Below are 17,579 nucleotides of genomic sequence, written 5' to 3'. Positions count from 1 at the left end.
CACCAAGTCGAAGAGGGCAGCAGGCACATTTGCTCTCCTTCTTACTAAGCCAGCTGAGACTGAGTCATGCCATAAACAACAGGCTGGTGTGCCAGGAAAAGCCATCATGGCTAAACCTAATGTGATAGTGACCATTGTAAGCCATGAATACAGACTACGCAATTTACCGTCAGTTAACTCAGAGCACAGTCTGGCCAGTCAGCTCCTGCTGAATCACTGGCTGGGTGGCTTGCAACCAGAGGCTCACACAGGGGTCACAGTCTGTGACGGCAGCAAGCAGGCTCCCCGATTGCTCCACGTCTTCTCGGACACATCAGTCTCTTCGAGCAGTGACAGTCTTGTGGCTATGCTGACCGTGCTCTCCAGGAAAGAGAAGTGTTCCTGGGGTCAGTCTGTTGTACGTGCACTAAATGATTTAACACACCAGCTCTGGAGAACTGTATAGCTGCAGTTTAAGACCTTCACCAACACTAGCTCTCTGCTGAGTAGTTCTGCTAGATGCTGCTGATCCGCAGCAGAGGTGGGCGACAGAAGCCTGTGCCTGCTCCTCAGCTGTTTCAGTGCAAAGCTTGGTGTTGGCTTCAGTTCAGTTGGGCTGGGCTAAACCGGACCGTGAACTGCTTGTGAGCTGCTGGTTTAGGTGTGGGAATGTGTTCCCTTCTGCTGATTTTTGGTACGGGGTGGCCATCTCCAGCAGAAGCCAGAGAAGAGCTGGGTCAGGAACATCTTAAACTACCAAGAGCGCACCAGAGTCCATCTGCCAGATGTGAGGTCATCTCCTGCCTTCTTCTACACGACTTTGTCAGATTAGATCATGGAGGGAAAAGTGGAAGCCAAGGGACTGTCAGTCAGGGGATTCTTGTGGTTTTCTGCAGCTGAACCAAGAGCTACCTCATCCCTGGGAATAACGCAGCATCTCCGCCAAACTGGCAGACCCTGGGAGCAGACTCCTCCGTGCACAGGGCAAACGTGCCTCACTGCCGTCTGCTGCAGCTTCCAGGCTGGGCCCCTGGTGAAGGCAGCTGCAGGTACCTCCAAAGTCAACTAAAAGGGAAAAATAAGCAATGGAAATTTCCACCCCGGACTGCAGGTGTGGAGTTTGTGCCTGACCGTCTTAGGAAAGGACGCGTGGGGAGGTGCAGCGCTTGCTCGTGGACTCTCCCTTACTACCACCCTCTTTCTTCCCGTTCTTAAGACTTCCCAGCAGCTGAAGGCTTTCAGACCCGCTGAATACCAGACTTGTGCCAATCTCTGTAGTCTCTAGGCAGTTTACACCATTTACACTGTTTTTTGCATCGTGAGTACGTTTTAAAGTCTCCAGGCCAAGTCTGCTGCCCCTTCTTACAAGCTCAGGTCTCCGCACCCAACAGTTTTATTTTAATTGCTGCGGTACAACGAAGCATTTGAGATTTCTAAGCAGAAGGGGTCTTTTGCACCCTTCCAGCAGCACTTTGTTACAGCTCCACACCAGTGCAGGCACATGATACGCTCGTATTGTCACAGCTTAACAAAAAATGTCATCCTTGTGAACAGGGCAAGCAGAATCTGGGGTACATCCATCAAAGAGCAGTGTTTAGCAAGGCAACTTACTCATTCGGGTGCAACTCGAGCTGCAGAGTAGTTTTACCTGACTGATTCACGTCCTCTGCTCTTCAAGAATATCCCATCCAAGATTTAAACCGGGATTCCACTACAGCTAAACTGGGATTCCTCTACATCTAAACTGGGCTCCTTGTTTCCAACAGGGAAACTCCTATTCATGCACTGAAACAGAAACGGCCTTTCCTAGCTTGTACCTGAGTCTCACAAACTCACCGGCTTTTCTGCATTCCTCAGCATTGTGCTCAGGACAGGGGGGCAAAAAAAACCCCTAGCAAGATCTGGCAGGGCTTGGCAAGGCAGCTCACGGGGTGATTTTAAACTGTGGATGGCAGCAAGCCTCCCAAATGGAAAATGTTTAGCTGATATATATCGCCACAGCTGCGATTTCAAAACAGAAGAAGGACAGTTGTGTACGTTGGCCTCCTAATTGAAGCCTGTTCTAACATCTGCCAAAGTATGTTGTGTGTCAACACCCTCACCAGATTCCCAGCCAAAGAGAGGGTGGGAGGGGAGCTACAAACAGGGAACTTTTCATTTATAAAAGCCCTTCCTTTCACCAAAAGAGCCTTATAAAAAGTAGCCTCTATCTGGGTCTCCATTTAATCAGTGGCATGAAAAACAGGGGAGCTGTAAACTTGCCAGCATGCCAAAAGGATGAAGTTACCCTTTTGGGGCAGAGTTTGGGCATATCTTTCTCCTAGCAAGAAATGAAAGGTTTAGGAACAGGTCTCACACCCTGTGTTGATTCATGCAGCAGTGCAGAGACATATGCAGCTATTGTGCACTTCTCTCTAAGTCACATACTTGCTGATGATAATAATTCCCACTGTGCCGCCCATCTCTGAGCGCACAGGCTTTTATTCGCCTCCCTGGGAATAGGTGTGCACTTGTAGTTATTCAGCCACCCTCTAGAAAACACACCAAGCCTGCCAGGGTTAGCCACTTTTGATCTAAAATTGACATTATTTCTGATTAATTAAGTTACAAAATAAACACTAAACCTCCACTCGGACTGGAGAGACTCGCTGCTCTGGGATCTGGTGCTGAGCAGGAGCTCACTAGCCCAGGGCGCAGATTCCCAGGCTCCCATCACTTTGGTGCATGGTGCTCAATATCGCTTTTCTCCCCGATACAAACTGTGCCTACTTGCAGAAGAAACATCATCCACCTTCTCTCCCCACCCCCACCCTGGTCCACGGGAGTGTTTTGGGGCAGGACAGTCCTTGTTTTGTTGTTTTGAATGAAGTTTAGCACAATGATGCTCTGAACTCAGCTGGGGTCTTATTATACGAATAAACACTAAGTGACTGGAGTGAAAGAATAAGCAACAATGACAACAAGGACTAAACAATCTCCATTTATTTAAACAAAATGGAGATGAGGGAATGCAAGCAAGTTGGTATTTTTGCCTGTTCACATTCTTATGGAAATGAATATGTTTTGTCCCTCACAACCTCTCGGATTTGCGTGGGGAGACTTAATAAGATCTCTTAGGCCAATCAAATCACGTTGAAATTAGAATGTAAGTCAAGGTGCAATGCCTCAGAGCAACAACAGAAGCATCCTAGCCCATAAAGATGCTGAAACGGATAGCATGTAAGTAGGAACTAAGGAGAACTTCCAAAGATGTGTAGTGATGATGAAGCTAGATGATAGGAAGTAAGTCAAGCATGTCCTTGCGTACAGTCAATGCTCAGATGGATGTATAACTTCTTTGCAACACCAGCCTGGTTGTTAGGTTCTGGATCTAACCAGATGCTGCGCAGGAAACTAAAGATGTAGAGTTTCATGAATTCTGCAAAATAAATCTTTTCCCCTAGGAACTGTTTGGCTGCAAGTGACTTTGCACTGGAGTTTTTCATGTGAACAGTTCCAACTCCGGGGACTGTCTCAGTACGTGGATTGGGTTCACCGATTTCACTGGAACTTGGGCAAAGCTGCAGCATGTACAGCTGGGACGGGGACACTTCCTTGCCCAGAGCACATGGGGAAACCGCAGGCAATGGTCATTCTCCACTGCTCAGGGAATACGGGAAGAAAGAAAATGAGAAGGCAGGAAAAATATCAAGAGGAAAAAGTTGGGTCACGGGATGACCCTTTCCCCACACCAAAGAAAGTCTACAAGGCAGTAGGGTTCCTCCTTACACACTGGAGACCCTTCACAACTACAGGTCATTTCTCCCAGCTGCCAAAGAGCTAAATCTCAGAGCCTTCCATCTGCTCTGGGCGCAGCTGCCTGGGAACTCATTTTGGAGTTAGCAGACTTGAGGGTGATGAGAAAGGCAATCCTACCTTCTTACCCGGGGAGCGGATTAAAATGAAACGGTTTTTCTTTTTTAGTAGCGCACGCAGTTCCTGGCATTTGTCGTAACTCTCCAGTTCCACTGTTTCTATGCACTTCTGTTCATCCTGCAGAGAGGGAATGAAACATTATTATGAATAGGAGGCACTGAAATCAATCATATACCATCAAACTCTGCATGTCTTCCTCTTGCATCTGTCTAAAAGCTCTTCTGCCTTAAAAATAACATGCATGCAGACAGCAAGCCCCCATAAATCAGGCTGGCATCTCACTAAGAAAGCATGCTAGTCTTCAAGCTACAGGCCGATTTGTGGCTAGTGGTCCACGGTGACTGAGCAAATAACACGCTGTGGACAGTAACACCAGCTTCTGCCATCTCCGTTGGCCTCATCCAGGGATCTGCAGCCAGAAGAGACAGCGCCTCCTCCCCACGATGAACGCAGGAGGCTTTATTCTGCTTTTTCACAGGGAAGACGACACAAGCATCACGATGGTCCAAGCAGCCGCCCCAGGAAGCCCAAGGCAGAGCGGAGATAAGAGGAGAACCCTGCCACCGTGCTGAGCTGGGGCAGGATGGTCCTCACGTCAAAAAGGTCAGCAGGAGCCACATGCAACTGGGACACACTCCTCTCGCAGCCACGCTCTGAACTGTCAAAATGCTTAGGATTGGAAATACGGTCCTGTACGGCCAGCAAAACTGTCCGGGCCAGCATCTCAGTGGGGAATATTTATCTCTGGTGTATCTCCACTGATGACTGCCGGCCGCGATCTTGGCTCATTCCTCCCAGTAACATAACTAAAATTCCACACGTGGTGCGTGGCTCAGTTCAGCTGTAGAGCACCATCCCTAATAGGAATCGCAGCGTAACGCTGGGCAGATAATATTCTTCATGTCTCAGTAGCCCAGAACAGACCAAAGCTCCCTTTTGCTAAGTGTTACGCAAATAAGCAGCGAACATCGCAGAGCAGTTCTTGCCGGTAAAGTGCTACAGTCAGCGTGCCTCATGAACCTCTCTACTCCCGTCCTAAATTAAAACCGCTGGCCGTGACCATCCCCAGCTCAGGCTCCACTCCCAAGGCAGCTCCTCGTACCCGTATGAGTTTGTATTTAGCAATTCCTGGAGCAGAGAGGGGGTGTGGGATGAGGAAACGTGTCGTAGCCAGGAAGCTGCTGCTGCGTGGCTGGAGGCAGGGAATGGGGAGTTCAGAGGGAAGTGGGCTGCAGGGAATTTCCTCCCTTTACCACTTGACATTTAAGTCGCTGTGCAGAGCTCAGGCTGTGTTTAGGTTTTTTTAACCCTCCTATCTGGGAACGGGGGCCCGGCAGAGCCGATGCCGGTATGCAGAGCAAGTTCTGAGGCACTGAGGGATGTCTGGATCTAATTTAGGCTTATTATTTTAATGACATTACTGTTTATTTCATTTAACACTGAGTAGGTGAATGTGACTAGATAGCTGGGAAAATGTATACTAGGAGGAGGAGATTAATCCTGCCCAAACCTAAAACCTAGCAGATAAAATCCTGCTGACGTTACCGAGCCCTTTGAAGGCGCAAGGCTCCTGCTGCAATCTTGGTATCGCAATGTCGCTGCAAAAGGACAGGGATGGAAATAATAACCCCTCCGCGGCCAACAAATGACAGAGAAGGGTGAGGCCAGGAATACATGCCTCGGGGACGGGTGATCTCATCCCGGCCTTTGGTGGACAACCGCCCACATCACAGCACTGCCGCGCGGACGGTGCGGTTACCAGCTCCGACGTGAAAGTTTGCTGGGCTCAGGATGTAGGTGGCTTGGCAGCACTCTGAGCAGAGACCAGCACGAAGACTCCTGCCCACCCTCCCCGCTCTCGAGAGCGGCTCTGTCCCCAGCAGAGCCCAGCGGCTCCATGTCACCCTCCTTGTCCACGCCATCCTTCCAGCCTCTTGGAGAGGAACCTTCCCTCCGATCCCGTGCAAGCTGTCCTCCACTTCCTAAGAACAACAGAGCACCGAGCTGGGGGACAAGGAGGACTTGGCAGGGTAGAGAGCTGTGTTTTTGCCATGACGCTGCCGTTTGGCATCCAGCTGCCCCTCTACTCCCTGGGGAGGCTCGGGGGACCCTGGTCTGGGCAGGGAACAAGGGCAGCGAGGACGGGGACACGCAGGACCCTGCCTCCCGGGGCACTGGCTTGACTGTGCAAGCTACGGCTCCTTCATCTCAAAGACCTGAACTTCTCAAGTGCGTTACCCTCTTCAGGGAGGGTGGGGAAGAAAGCAGCCAGAGAAATAAGAAAACTCCATGTCTGAGGCAAAGGAAAAGCATCTGAGTTGAGGGAGCGCCAGAATGGGGCTTTTGTCTCTGTTTTACCCCTGGCACGTGGCCATCCCCTCTCTGTGAGCCTACCTGGGTCACAAAGAGATCCTTTATGTTTTCCCTGCATCACTAAGATAAAGACCAAAGGGTCTGACCCTGCCGCAGGTCTCCAGGTCCCATCAACCTCCTGGGACCTGAAGGATACCCAGCATCACGCAGAGACAAGGTCGCTTCCAGAGTCCTGCCCCGATACACAGGTCTCGGACACATGTTGTGGACAAGCTCCCGCTCGATTTGGTCTCTAGTGTCCCAAAGAAGTCAAAGCAATCCTGTTACATCGTCCTGAGACACAAAGGTTGAGTCCCCACTCGGGGGTCGCACATCCCTGCGGCACACAGCTCGCAGGGGTGTCCCGAGGTGCTGCCCTTCATCGAGGCAGGGAATTCCCTTCACGCCACCTTTCTCTTCTCCTCTACAGATTTTAGGGCTTGTTTTTTAAATTGCTTTTGTGCTTGCTATAAGGGACAATCAATAAGACGCTTAAAATCCTCGTACAGAAACGGCTACATTCATGATTTAATGCAGAAAACCAATTCCATTAGCTATTCGTGGAGCAGACGCTGTGACTTAAACACGTGTCTGTAAGCTTGGCCCTTAAGAAGAAAATTACTAAACACCTAAATATATTAATGCATGTGCTCAACCAAAGAATCACACTTGGCAAAGAATTTCCTTAATGAAAAGTTGATAAAAAGGGGAGAAAGACCCACTGCAATTTTTATTTATATGAAGATATAATTTCCAGCAAAGACCTCTTCGCCGACATGCGTGCATTCGCTGTGACCCCCCGTTCAGTGTACAATGGCTAGGCTGCCTGAAATAATAATTTACTTCTCCATCTGAGGATCGCAAAGCATTTTAATAAATCACTTTTGGGTATACATTGCTATCACTTTACCAGGGGCAAAACGCAGATGTTAACTGCATGACTTGAAATGCTGAGTGCATCATCTGCTCTCTAGAAGACTCTTCGTCTAGTAGGTTTTTTCCCTGACAAATAATACACTTAAAAAACCCCCAAAACAACAACAACAACAAAACCCTCTAACTACTAGCTGCACTGTTTAGGGAAAAAAAAAAAAACAACAACAAACAAACCCAAGACTGATGCTCTCTAATCCATGGAGTGATGACACTGATCTGTGTAGTCTCTCTGCATAGGATTGCCTGTTCTTCAGATACTCTCTGTAGTTTCGTAAGGCTTAATTTTTATTCTGGCAAGAATACACAGAGAGAAGATGACAAGAAACCCCGTTAGAAAATAACCCGCCCGCTTGGTTCTTAGTTTACATGAGGGTACAGATGTGGGGTGCTGTAGACGGAGGCACGGCAGATGATAACAAGAAATCCATCTCCCTTCATTTCACATCCGCTGAAAGAAACCTGAAGCCTGGTGGGATGACTTTCACCCCCCATCTGCTCCAGGTAATACAATAGCCGTTTGCAATTTGCCTTCAGGAGGTAGCTCGGCTTTAAACCAAACCAAAAGCCTGACTAACAGATGCAATATGGGAAACGCACTCCCGGGGCAGGTCAGGAACACATTCCAGGGGATTGCTATTGATGATGATAAATACAGTATTTGTGTTCTGCTCAGGCTGTACTTTCCGGTGACACGGTACGACGTTATTGCCTGCATCTTGTGCTGGCCATCCCTTCTGCTCTTGTTTTGCACACACGAACCTCAGCCACAAGCGCAGCCAGCCTCGTGCAACTGCATAAACAAGCGAGCCTGCATATGAAACAAGTGCTAAAGGCAATGCTAGCACCTCTTCGGGAAGGGCTCGAACACATGAGGGACTGATAAAAACATAACGCGTCCAAGTCCCTAGCTCAGTTCCTGGAAATCTGATGGGCTCAGACCGGCTGAAATACTCAGCCTCGAAACCTGCCCTCCCATTTAACCCATGTAGGTCCAACTTTGGGTACGTACAGAAAGATGCTTGTATTTCTGTCACCTGAGGCTTTATCTCCTTTCTTTTCCTGGGGCCCCAATTCAGCGAGCGCTGAACAATCCCATTTAAAAACCTTTCAGCCCGAGGATGGTCTGGGATGCTGTGTCCGTCTCTCACGCACAGCAGGGCAGGTACGTGGAGATGGTCCGGTGGGGAAAACGGCAGCTGGAGCTCCCGACGTGAAAGCCACTGCAGCACGCCGCACCACGGCCTCTCCTCTGACACCGGGCAAGGCCCTTCTCATCTCAAAAACTCAGTTTCCCCAACTGTAAGATGGAAACAGCACCACTGCCCTAACTCAGGTTAAATGAAGATAAATACAGTAATAAACATGAACTGCCTCAATCCTGTGGCAACGGGACCCCTCCCGAGCGCAGAAAATTGCCATTTCCTTTAGTTCCCCTGTAGTAAGTCTGCGCAATCACATGCTATCCTATTGTGCTAGCAGATAATTTTGTAGCAATTTCCTCTCCTAAGACATTTGACTTCACTGTAAGCCAGTTTAATAGCCTATAGATATTAACATGATCCCTTATTTACAATAATGGGACCTTGTAGCTACTGTAGCTTACAGATGCAATTTATTACAGGATGTTACCACAATCCGCAGGCTACCAGAAAACATTATGCCTGGTTGTTACAAATGCCATTTTCCTTGTTGAGATAATAAAATAACCCTTTAAATGATTGGGATTTTTCCTTCTTCTGAACGTCTGTGAAAATTAATCTTACTTTAAAAGCCTTCTTTTCCCTTGTGGTAATGAGAGCCTCCATATATCTTGTTTTTAAAGGCATGCCCTTTAAAAAAAAAAAACACAAAAAACCTACGTCACATTTATAGATTTTGAATCTGCGAGTTCCTGAAGCTTCAAGTGGAGTCAACAAGTGTCTGGGGCACTGGGAAGCAATCTGCACAGAGTCAACAGTTTGCACCAGGACGGGGCTGCATCCCTCTGTGCAAAAGAAACCCCCGCTTTGCCTGCCTTCCAAGCTGCTCATCGCCTGACACCGACTTCTCATTTCATTATTCTGGCACTCCTCATGACATTTCAAAATCAAGAACAAACGCCTCTGGAAAGCTTTGGGATTCAAGAGGAGGAGGGTTCAGCTTATGGGAGGAGGCAATACCCTTTAACCTAAACTGTTTATAACAAATCTTCTTTATTAGGCAATAGTATGTTTTTTAAAAAAGAGAACCAAACTCATTTGTCAGTCCTGTTGTTCCTGAAACCATCGCAGCAATGCAGCTGCTGAAACATTTCCCCATTCTTCTTCCCTTGACACACTACACAGAAGCTTTACATGATTTTGGTTTTATATCACCCCGATGCCCACGAATGAGCCACATCCGCCTGCGTCAGACACCGCGCAGGCACGCGGTCCTTGTGCAGATGTGCAGTGAGAACTGCTCCTCCATCCTGATGCACACACCAACCGCTAGTCACCATAAACCAGCAGGACTTAGACTCGCCCACCACTAATCTCAAACCTCTCTGGGTTGTACCTTGGTGCTCTGCACTGTAATTTCTAACTTTTGGGGCAAACTCTGCTCTTGCAGAAGCCCCTTCCAGCCCAGGAACTGAGGACCTGACTCAGGAAAGAGCCACCTTTGCAGCCCAGCAGGACCAGCTCCCTTCTTCTCGCATGAAGATGCGGGACAGACTTGGCTTGGCTCTTATTTCTCATTTGATTGGGAACAGCTCTAAATGAGGCCGTGAACTTAAGGCACACAATTTATCTAGGGAAGTCCAGGAGAAGGCTCCCAGGGGTCCTTTGCTCAGTACTGGCTCAAGTAAAGGGAAAAGATGAGCCAAATCCAGACTGTGTCCCCGCTCAAGGAGGACAGCAAGCACTCGGAATCTCGCCCTGCATCCATCAGTGGCTAAATGAAACCCTGAAGAGTCCGGCTAGCAACAATTTGAGCTGCTTGAGAGGTGCCAAACAGCTGCAAAGTTGCCTGCTGTTCCCTCAAACGGCAGGTGGGAAGTCAGCCTGCTACAATCCAGTTTTATCCTTTAAACGCCAAAACCACAGAGCACATATCCTGCTTCCGCCCAAAGCTTTACTCTGTTGGCCTTCTTACAGGACGTCCTGCCCCTGGTTTGTTTGGGGGTTTTTTTGGCAATGGCACTGTCAAAATATTTACTGGCTAAAATATTTATTACTATTATTATTATTATTATTATTATTATGTACTCTAAAATGCAGCTGCTCTCTCTTCTTTATAGCATTTACCCTTCCTGGAGATAACTGGAGAAGCCCTTTTGAAAGGAATGGGCTGGAGGGAAGAGGGAAAAACACAGGAACGTGTGTCACCGAGGGCCTGATCCTGCCCCTCATCCAAGGCCGTTAGCTGTGACCATACCTCATCCTCATAGACCACGAGCTGCGTTTTCCGTAGCTGGATGTAACGATCCTTCCACAATCCCAGGAGCCCTCCACTGCTTTTCTTAATCCAGCCATATTTCTCTGCGGTTGGAGCAGACTTTGGTTTCTCTGAGACCTCCTCCTTTGTATCCTGCAAGGACAGAAGGGAGAAGGAATTACAGCAAAAGCACTTTCCATCCCTTTAACGAAGGTCAGCAGAAAGCCTGCCCAGATAAGACCTCCGCACCCACCACACGTGGTTCCTCCCCATCACATCGCAAGGGAAAAGACTGGCATCTTCCAAAGAAAAACTCAACCAGCTTCCACCCCAGAGCTGCCACAGGACTGGGGACCTGGCATGGACCCTGAGGACACTGTTGGGATGGTGGCAAGTCCACCTTGCTCCTCTGCTTCCCCAGTGGCTCTGCTCCCCTCTCAGTGGAGGTACTCCCTGCTTGCTTGTGCACCAAGTGCTCCTTAAAAACGAGCGCCCTCCTCTCTGCTTTGCTCCCCGAGCTCTCTGATCAACCCCAGCGGGACGGATCCTGCTGCCATCACTAGCAACGCTCATATTTTAGCCCACAGCCATTTCTGCAAGCTTCTCCTCTAGGTCTCTATGTTTGGTCATCACCCCCAAACCAACTCCTGTGGGCAAATCCATGGCACGAAGGCCAGGACTTCATCACATCTGCACTAAAACGTTCCCGGCAGGCTGCTGCGTGGTTTGTAGGCAGAGGGAAGGACCGGCAGAGAAGGCAGCACCAAGAGCGCGGGGATTTTTTGTCCTGCCTTTAGCTCCTTGCTGCTGGTCACAGCCTGCTCTCGCCCACCCGCAGCAGCACGGGGAGCCCCAGCATCCTGCACGGGGATGCTGCTGGCTTTCCAGGCCTGGTAAAAACCGGGAGATACATAATTTCCCTGCTTTGAAAAAACCGTCAGAAATATCCAATATCAATATTCTCGTCAAACGGAGACAGGAAACCTAAGACGGGGAGCGGGGGCAGTCAGGCTTATTAGCCGACTGCCTTCAGCAGCAACCTCAGTTAAATATGGGAGTCTTGCTCCCCTCCGGCGCGCGGGGAGAGCCTTTGCAAAGGCAGGACCCCCGTGTGCGTCCCTCGGAGTGCCCCGCAGCCCCCAGCACCCCACAGACCCCGTGGTAAGCCTCTTTCCCCGGGGCGAGGCGAGGAGAATCCCTCGCTGAGCCAAATCCCCTTACACAAACACCTCGCCAACCTTGTGACTTGTAAGTTGAGGCCAACCCCAAATCCTCCAGCCTCCTGCCAGGAACCCCACTGTCCCCCCAGACTCGCTTTCCTCCACGTCCCCATCTGTAATAGCAGCAAATCCCGCTGCAGAAAACCAGCACGTTTGCACAAAGCAAGGATGCACGACGAAGGCAGGGCCCCAAGTGTCCCCAAATGGCCCTCGCTAGCTGCTGAAGGAAACCTTTTCTCATAGGGAAAAAAAAAAAAAAACCCACCAAAAAAACCCCCAAACAAAACAAACCAGAGCGGCTGGAGCTCAGACATCATGTTTCATAACATGAGGAAATCCCACGTGCATGGGAAGGAGTCGGAGCCGGACACTCCCGTGGAGTGAGGGCTCCAAAAATTCGAAGGAGAGCTTTGCTAACAAATCTGTTTTCATGCACCAGACTCCCAACAAACACACCCTTGGATAGCAGCTGCCGTCGGGGTAAGCTGTTACTCTAAAGAGGGAACTCACACCCGTAAAAAGAGGAAAAACAGATTAAACACCCCAGGCATCCACATTTATGCTGATCCCCACGACGGTTGGGAAGAGCCTTGGCTTTGCAGGTAGGCTCAGGTGCAGACTGGGAAGAAGAAACTCAAATAAACTGCGTATCACCTAAAAGAAAATCAGGCGGAAACCTGTAACATCCTTGGTGCCCTTTGTAAAAGTTATTTGAATTGTACCGAGATGCGTTTGAAACGGCCGCAATACAGGATGACAGAGCATGAAAAAGTTTTCCGGGAAACGCGGGGGACTGCGTGGGTTTTTTTTAAACTTGACTTTTTAGGTTGCCAGGAAGTTGTATTCAGTTGTGATCTGCGACTTCAGCAAACATCAATTGCTGCACAAATATAGACCTGCTGGTTTCCTGATCAAGCACCCTTTTGATGTCAATTTTAGATAATTGGGCATGGACTTTAACCTCCCTCGTAGCAGTTTTGCATGGATGTAGCTGTACGAAGAGTTTATTTGAGTGACTCCAGACCAACAGCTACCAAAATGTTTTTACTCCTTAAGGTTTTTTTTTGCTTTGCAGATAAATTTTTCCTGCTCTTTTCCCTGCCCTGGCAGAAAGGCTATCTGAAATCACACAGCAGGTACGTCTATCCACGGCCTCTCCCGGTGCTCTGCAGAGCGAAAAATAAAAGTACTCCCTGTGAAGACACAGCACTTAACATCTACCTCTGAAAAAACAACCGGTAACCGTTTTTGTTGGAGTTGGGGCTTCTGCCTGCACTTCTGCTCAAGGCGGAGCTGCAAAGCTGGGGCAGAGCTTGTCTGGCAGCCTGCGCTGCCTGCTCCGCTGCCTGCTCCGCTGCCTGCTCCCCGCAGGCTCGCCAGCTCTCCAGCCTTACGGGGACAGTACCTCCCCTCCGGGACATCACAGGGTGGCCTCGGGAGCCCTGGTTGGAGCCACCCGCCTGGAAGGAGCCGCACGTGGGGTTCCCTCCGCACCAGGCAGGACTTCCCGGCTGTGCCGGCACCCGGCAGCATCCGCAGAGAAGATCCGTGACTCGGAGTCCCCGCCTGCCCCGGCTGAACATCCCAGAAGAGGGAAGGCGAGATGAGATGGAGAGTGCTGGTCTCAGCAGGTGACAGCAGCCACAAGCAAAGGGCTCTGCCCCCCGCATTGCGCAGGAGTCACCTGAGCTGCCTGGTGCCTCCTCCGGTCCCCAGCTACAAGATAGATGTGACGGGTGCGATCCCGCTCTCTGCGGGTGCCGGGGGCTGCTGAGCTGCCCGAGCTCTGGGTCAGCAGCTCCCGCCTCGCACGCACACGGCACGTCGCAAAGATGCGGGTGCAGTTGCTGTAATCGCTCGCCTGCAGGTTAAGGGCGCAAAAACCAGACGATGCAACTTGACCGTTTGTTCCTGCAAAAGCGGAAAAAAAAAAAAAAGTCTCGGAGACGGTGCCTGACATTTTTTGTGGATTATTTTTATGGCCGGTTCACGCCACCCCTGCCACAAATCGGCGAGGGGAGGTTGGCCAAGGAAGGGCACCGCGAGCAGGGCGTTGTGTCCATCCTGCGCTCTGCCTGCGACTCCATGACTAAAACCGGAGCACGGCACAGAGCTGCTGTTGTTAATTCAGCTTTATGTGCGTACTCCTTCTGCACGAAATACTAAGATAGCCTTTCCGGGATGTTCTTGGGCTGGATTCATTCCTGACACTGGTGTAAATCCATGAGAAGAAACCCACTGGCATCAGCCAAACAAGCCAGCATAAATGAGGGAAGAACTGAGTTATCCCGTTGGCGGCTCATGCCAAAGGCATCGCTCCCAAAACCAATCCATACGAGTCATTTTTGCAATTGACGCCACAGTGGCATTAAAAGTGACTCCTGTTTCGCAGCTCAGCAGAGGAGCCAAATTAGGGGGGCAGGCCAGCTTTTTGTTTAACAGGCAGTTATTTCTCCCCTGCCCCTGTACTTTAAGGGCCCACAAACCCACATACTTTTCGTGTCTCCCAACAAAAAAAAAAACCCAACAGCGGAATCGCGGCGGTGGTTTTACAAACTACACCAAGCGCGCAGAAATTAAAGTTCCTTTAAAGCAAGCAGCTCATTTATCGTGCGCTCCTCTAGCAAGGCATAGATGAACACCTCCCAGGAGACAACCTGCATCTCCGGACCTCAACTCTTTTTCCCCTTTTCCACGTTATCTTCCAAGCCCGGCCGTCAGCACTTCCACTTCTCGCTGACCCGTGCGGAGCAAAACCATCCCACTGGAAATAAACTGCTCAGATCCACGTGAAACTTGGGAAACTGCATCTGACGCCCCCTCCCGAAAGCGATCACCGGAGGATTCATTTATCCTTAACGAAGAGGGGCCGCTGAGCCTGTCGGTCGGCGCTGGGGAGGCAGAGGGGCAGCCGGAGCCCTGCCAGCCCTCCTGGCTCCCGAACCCCAGGAACCTCTGCGAGGGCTGGGGCGAAGCCCCTTCGGCCGGCGGGCGCCTGCTCGGCACGGACGCCAGCTGGAAGCAGTTTCTTTGCTGTGGATTAATTTCACGGATGCCGGCGGATAATAACAACTTTCAGTCGCTACCAACTCGGGCTGCTTTGCCATCTCCCCGCTGTTTTAAAAAAACTCTCATTCTTGCCACAAAATGTTGGGAGCTGAAATAAGGGGGGGTGCACGGGGACGGGGCGGGGGAACAAGCCACAGCTACTGGCATGGCGTGTACCGGAGCGTGAAGTCCGCCCTACCGGGAGCTTGCTTTGTGCACGAGCAGCAAAACCTCATTTAAGGAAAGGGAGCAGGAATAATTGCGTGGCCGGACGAGGGGAGAAAATGACCTGTTTAACTCGCTAACAAATTTGTGGCGTCTTAATCAATCTGCATGGGGATGGATTACCGGGGTGTCATCCCACGGACGCGAAAACCTACGCGTGAAGGAAAAGCACTGCCGCTCTTCTCCGAGTTAAACCTGTCCCAGGCGGAGACAGAGGAGGAGGATGGACTTGGGGAAGGCTGCTAGGTATGTGGACACGGCCAAGCTTGCGGTCTGACCGAGGCCCGCTTCCAGTACGGAAGTACAACACCCCAGCAAGACTCAGCACAGGGTGGCCCGAGCAAGCGTGGCATTTCAACAAGCCCGACTCTGCCAGCACTCGTCCTCCGGCAGCACCACCGTTTGCCCGTCAGCCTCCCCCGGCCGGTTAGAAAGTTTTCAGCCCGGAGAGCTCTGGGGATGCTCTGGCCCCAGCCACCGCCGGCACCTCCAACCAGCGCAGAAGGCAACGGGGGGGGGGGGGGGGGGGGGCTGCTTGGGAAACGGGACCCCCAGCTTCTGGGTCTCTGTTTCTGCCCCCGCCGCCTCCCGCTGAGCACCCCCAAAAAGCCCAAAGCGGCCCGCGCGGTCCTCCGTCCCCCTGCGCGGCTGGCAACGGCAACGAGCGGCTCCTGTCCCGTCCCGGGGGGGGGGGGGGGGTGTGTCCCCGCTCGTCCCCTCCCGCCCGGTCCCGGTCGGACTTACTTGCTCCATGGCGGGCCGGGGCCGGTCGCTCCTCGCTGCCCGCTCAGGGGCTCCGCCACCGCCCCGCTGCACCGCTCGGCTCCGGGCGGGCGGGCATGCCGAGCCGGGCCGGGTCCTGCCGGGCCGAGCCGAGCCGAGCCGGGCCGAGCCGAGCCGAGCCGAGCCGGACTGAGCCGAGCCGAGCCGAGCCGGGCCCCGCGGCTCTCGCCTCCGCACCAACTTCTCGGGAGGGAGCAGCGGCAGCGGCAGCAGCAACGCCGGGTTTCCGGCAGCTCCGGCACTGCGAGCGAGGAGGCGGGGATGTCCCCGCTGCCGGCCCCGGCTCCCCCCCCCGCCTGGCCCGGCCCCCCCCGGCCTGGCCCGGCCCCGGCCCCGGCCCCGGCCCCACCCGCCGCGGGCGTAGGGCTGGGAGCCCCCGGGACGGGCTGGGGCTGGGGGAAGGGGCGGTGGGACTGAGCCCGAGGGAGGGGGGCCGTGGGATGAACTGGGACCCTGGGGCCAGGCGGTGGCTGCAGGGTGAGACGTGGACCGTGGGGTGGGTCAGGGTACCCGGGGGGTGGGACGGGGTCCCTGGGGCGGGACAAGGAGTTTGGGGTGGGAGAGGTTCCCAGGGTCAGGCAGGGTCCCCAGGGTCAGGCAGGGTCCCCAGGGTCAGGCAGTGTCCCCAGGGATCAGGCCAGACCCCCGCAGTAGGACGGCGTCCCTGGAATCGGAGGGTCCCCAGGGCCAGGCTGGGTCCTGGGGCACATGGTGGGATGGTGTCCCTGGGGCTGGGGTCAGGCAGAGCCCCCTGAGCAGCAGGACGGGGTGCAGGGTGCGGAGCAGCGAGGGATGCCCTCGTGGGTACCGTCGTGGCGCTCTGGGCATCACGAAGCCCGCGTGGAGCAAGGCCCGGGGCTCAGGTCCACGTGGCACCGTGGGTCCCTCAGCTGCAGCGGAGGCTCCTGGCAGCGGGGTGGTCTCAGGACAGCAGGTTTCGGCAGAGGGGTGATGCAGGTCCTTAGCCCAAGGGAATGGTCTTCGGTGGCAGAACTGGTTAATGCAACTAGTCACGCTTGGAGCTATTGTTCTCCACTGGTATTCAGCTTTGCAGACTTCTGCTTCTATTTCAGGCCTGCTGGAGGGCTCATGTACCCAACAGCCTGCTTGTTTTTTCTTCTAATTATTTCAGTCAGTCTAAAAAAAGATATTACCTCCCTCTGCAAACCTTGCCTCCATTGTTCTCAGCAGAAAAGATAAGAAGGAAAGAAGAAGAAAAGTCTCGACACCCATTACCTCCAGGTTAAATGCTCTTCTGCATAGGTATGGCACGTGCTGGGAGGAAAAACAGGAGACAGTTTCTGCAAACCAGAGGTGGAAGAGCTACCGGAGCATCCATCCATCAGGGCTGGCTGCCCCCATCCTGCAGGGCCAGGGGTTAATGGGGGAGCTGGGAATAACCCTGGGACACACCAGGATTCGAGATGAGAAATCTTGGTGCTGTCAAGGCGCGTTGACAGGGAAATGATTGCCATGTCAGCAGAAAGACATCCCGCATGGGGGGAGGAGGAAGCCGCTAATAGATGTGCTGTGATGAATCTGGGTTTTGCCAAGAGGCCAGGGTGTCGAACACGTTCGGAAAAGCAAAGGGAGGGCAGACAGGGTCTAACTGGCCGTCACCGGTACGAGGGGGGAGGGAAGACAGCCCGGGGGGGACACGCATGGTGCCCACCACCACATTCAGGGCATTGCCCGGCACCACGCTCGCCCTCCCTGTCCTCTTGC

General features: G+C 52.3%; 1 protein-coding gene across 1 annotated transcript in view; it reads right to left on the bottom strand.

Annotated features, from left to right (window-relative positions):
- The window catches only part of PLEKHO2 (pleckstrin homology domain containing O2), a 29,290-nt gene extending 13,208 nt beyond the window's left edge, over positions 1-16,082 (bottom strand). Inside the window, exons 1-3 of the mRNA XM_075763950.1 lie at positions 15,816-16,082; positions 10,579-10,731; positions 3,895-4,011 (exon numbers count right to left, since the gene is read on the bottom strand). Of these exons, the coding sequence (XP_075620065.1) occupies positions 3,895-4,011; positions 10,579-10,731; positions 15,816-15,824 (279 nt within the window). The 5' untranslated portion in view covers positions 15,825-16,082. The remainder of the gene's footprint in view (positions 1-3,894; positions 4,012-10,578; positions 10,732-15,815) is intronic.
- Positions 16,083-17,579: the final 1,497 nt, after the last annotated feature.

The sequence above is a fragment of the Balearica regulorum genome, chromosome 12 (genome assembly GCF_011004875.1).
Source record: "Balearica regulorum gibbericeps isolate bBalReg1 chromosome 12, bBalReg1.pri, whole genome shotgun sequence".
NCBI lineage: Eukaryota > Metazoa > Chordata > Aves > Gruiformes > Gruidae > Balearica > Balearica regulorum.
The sequence above is the reverse complement of the archived record's forward strand: the minus strand, read 5'-3'. Positions and strand labels throughout refer to the sequence as shown.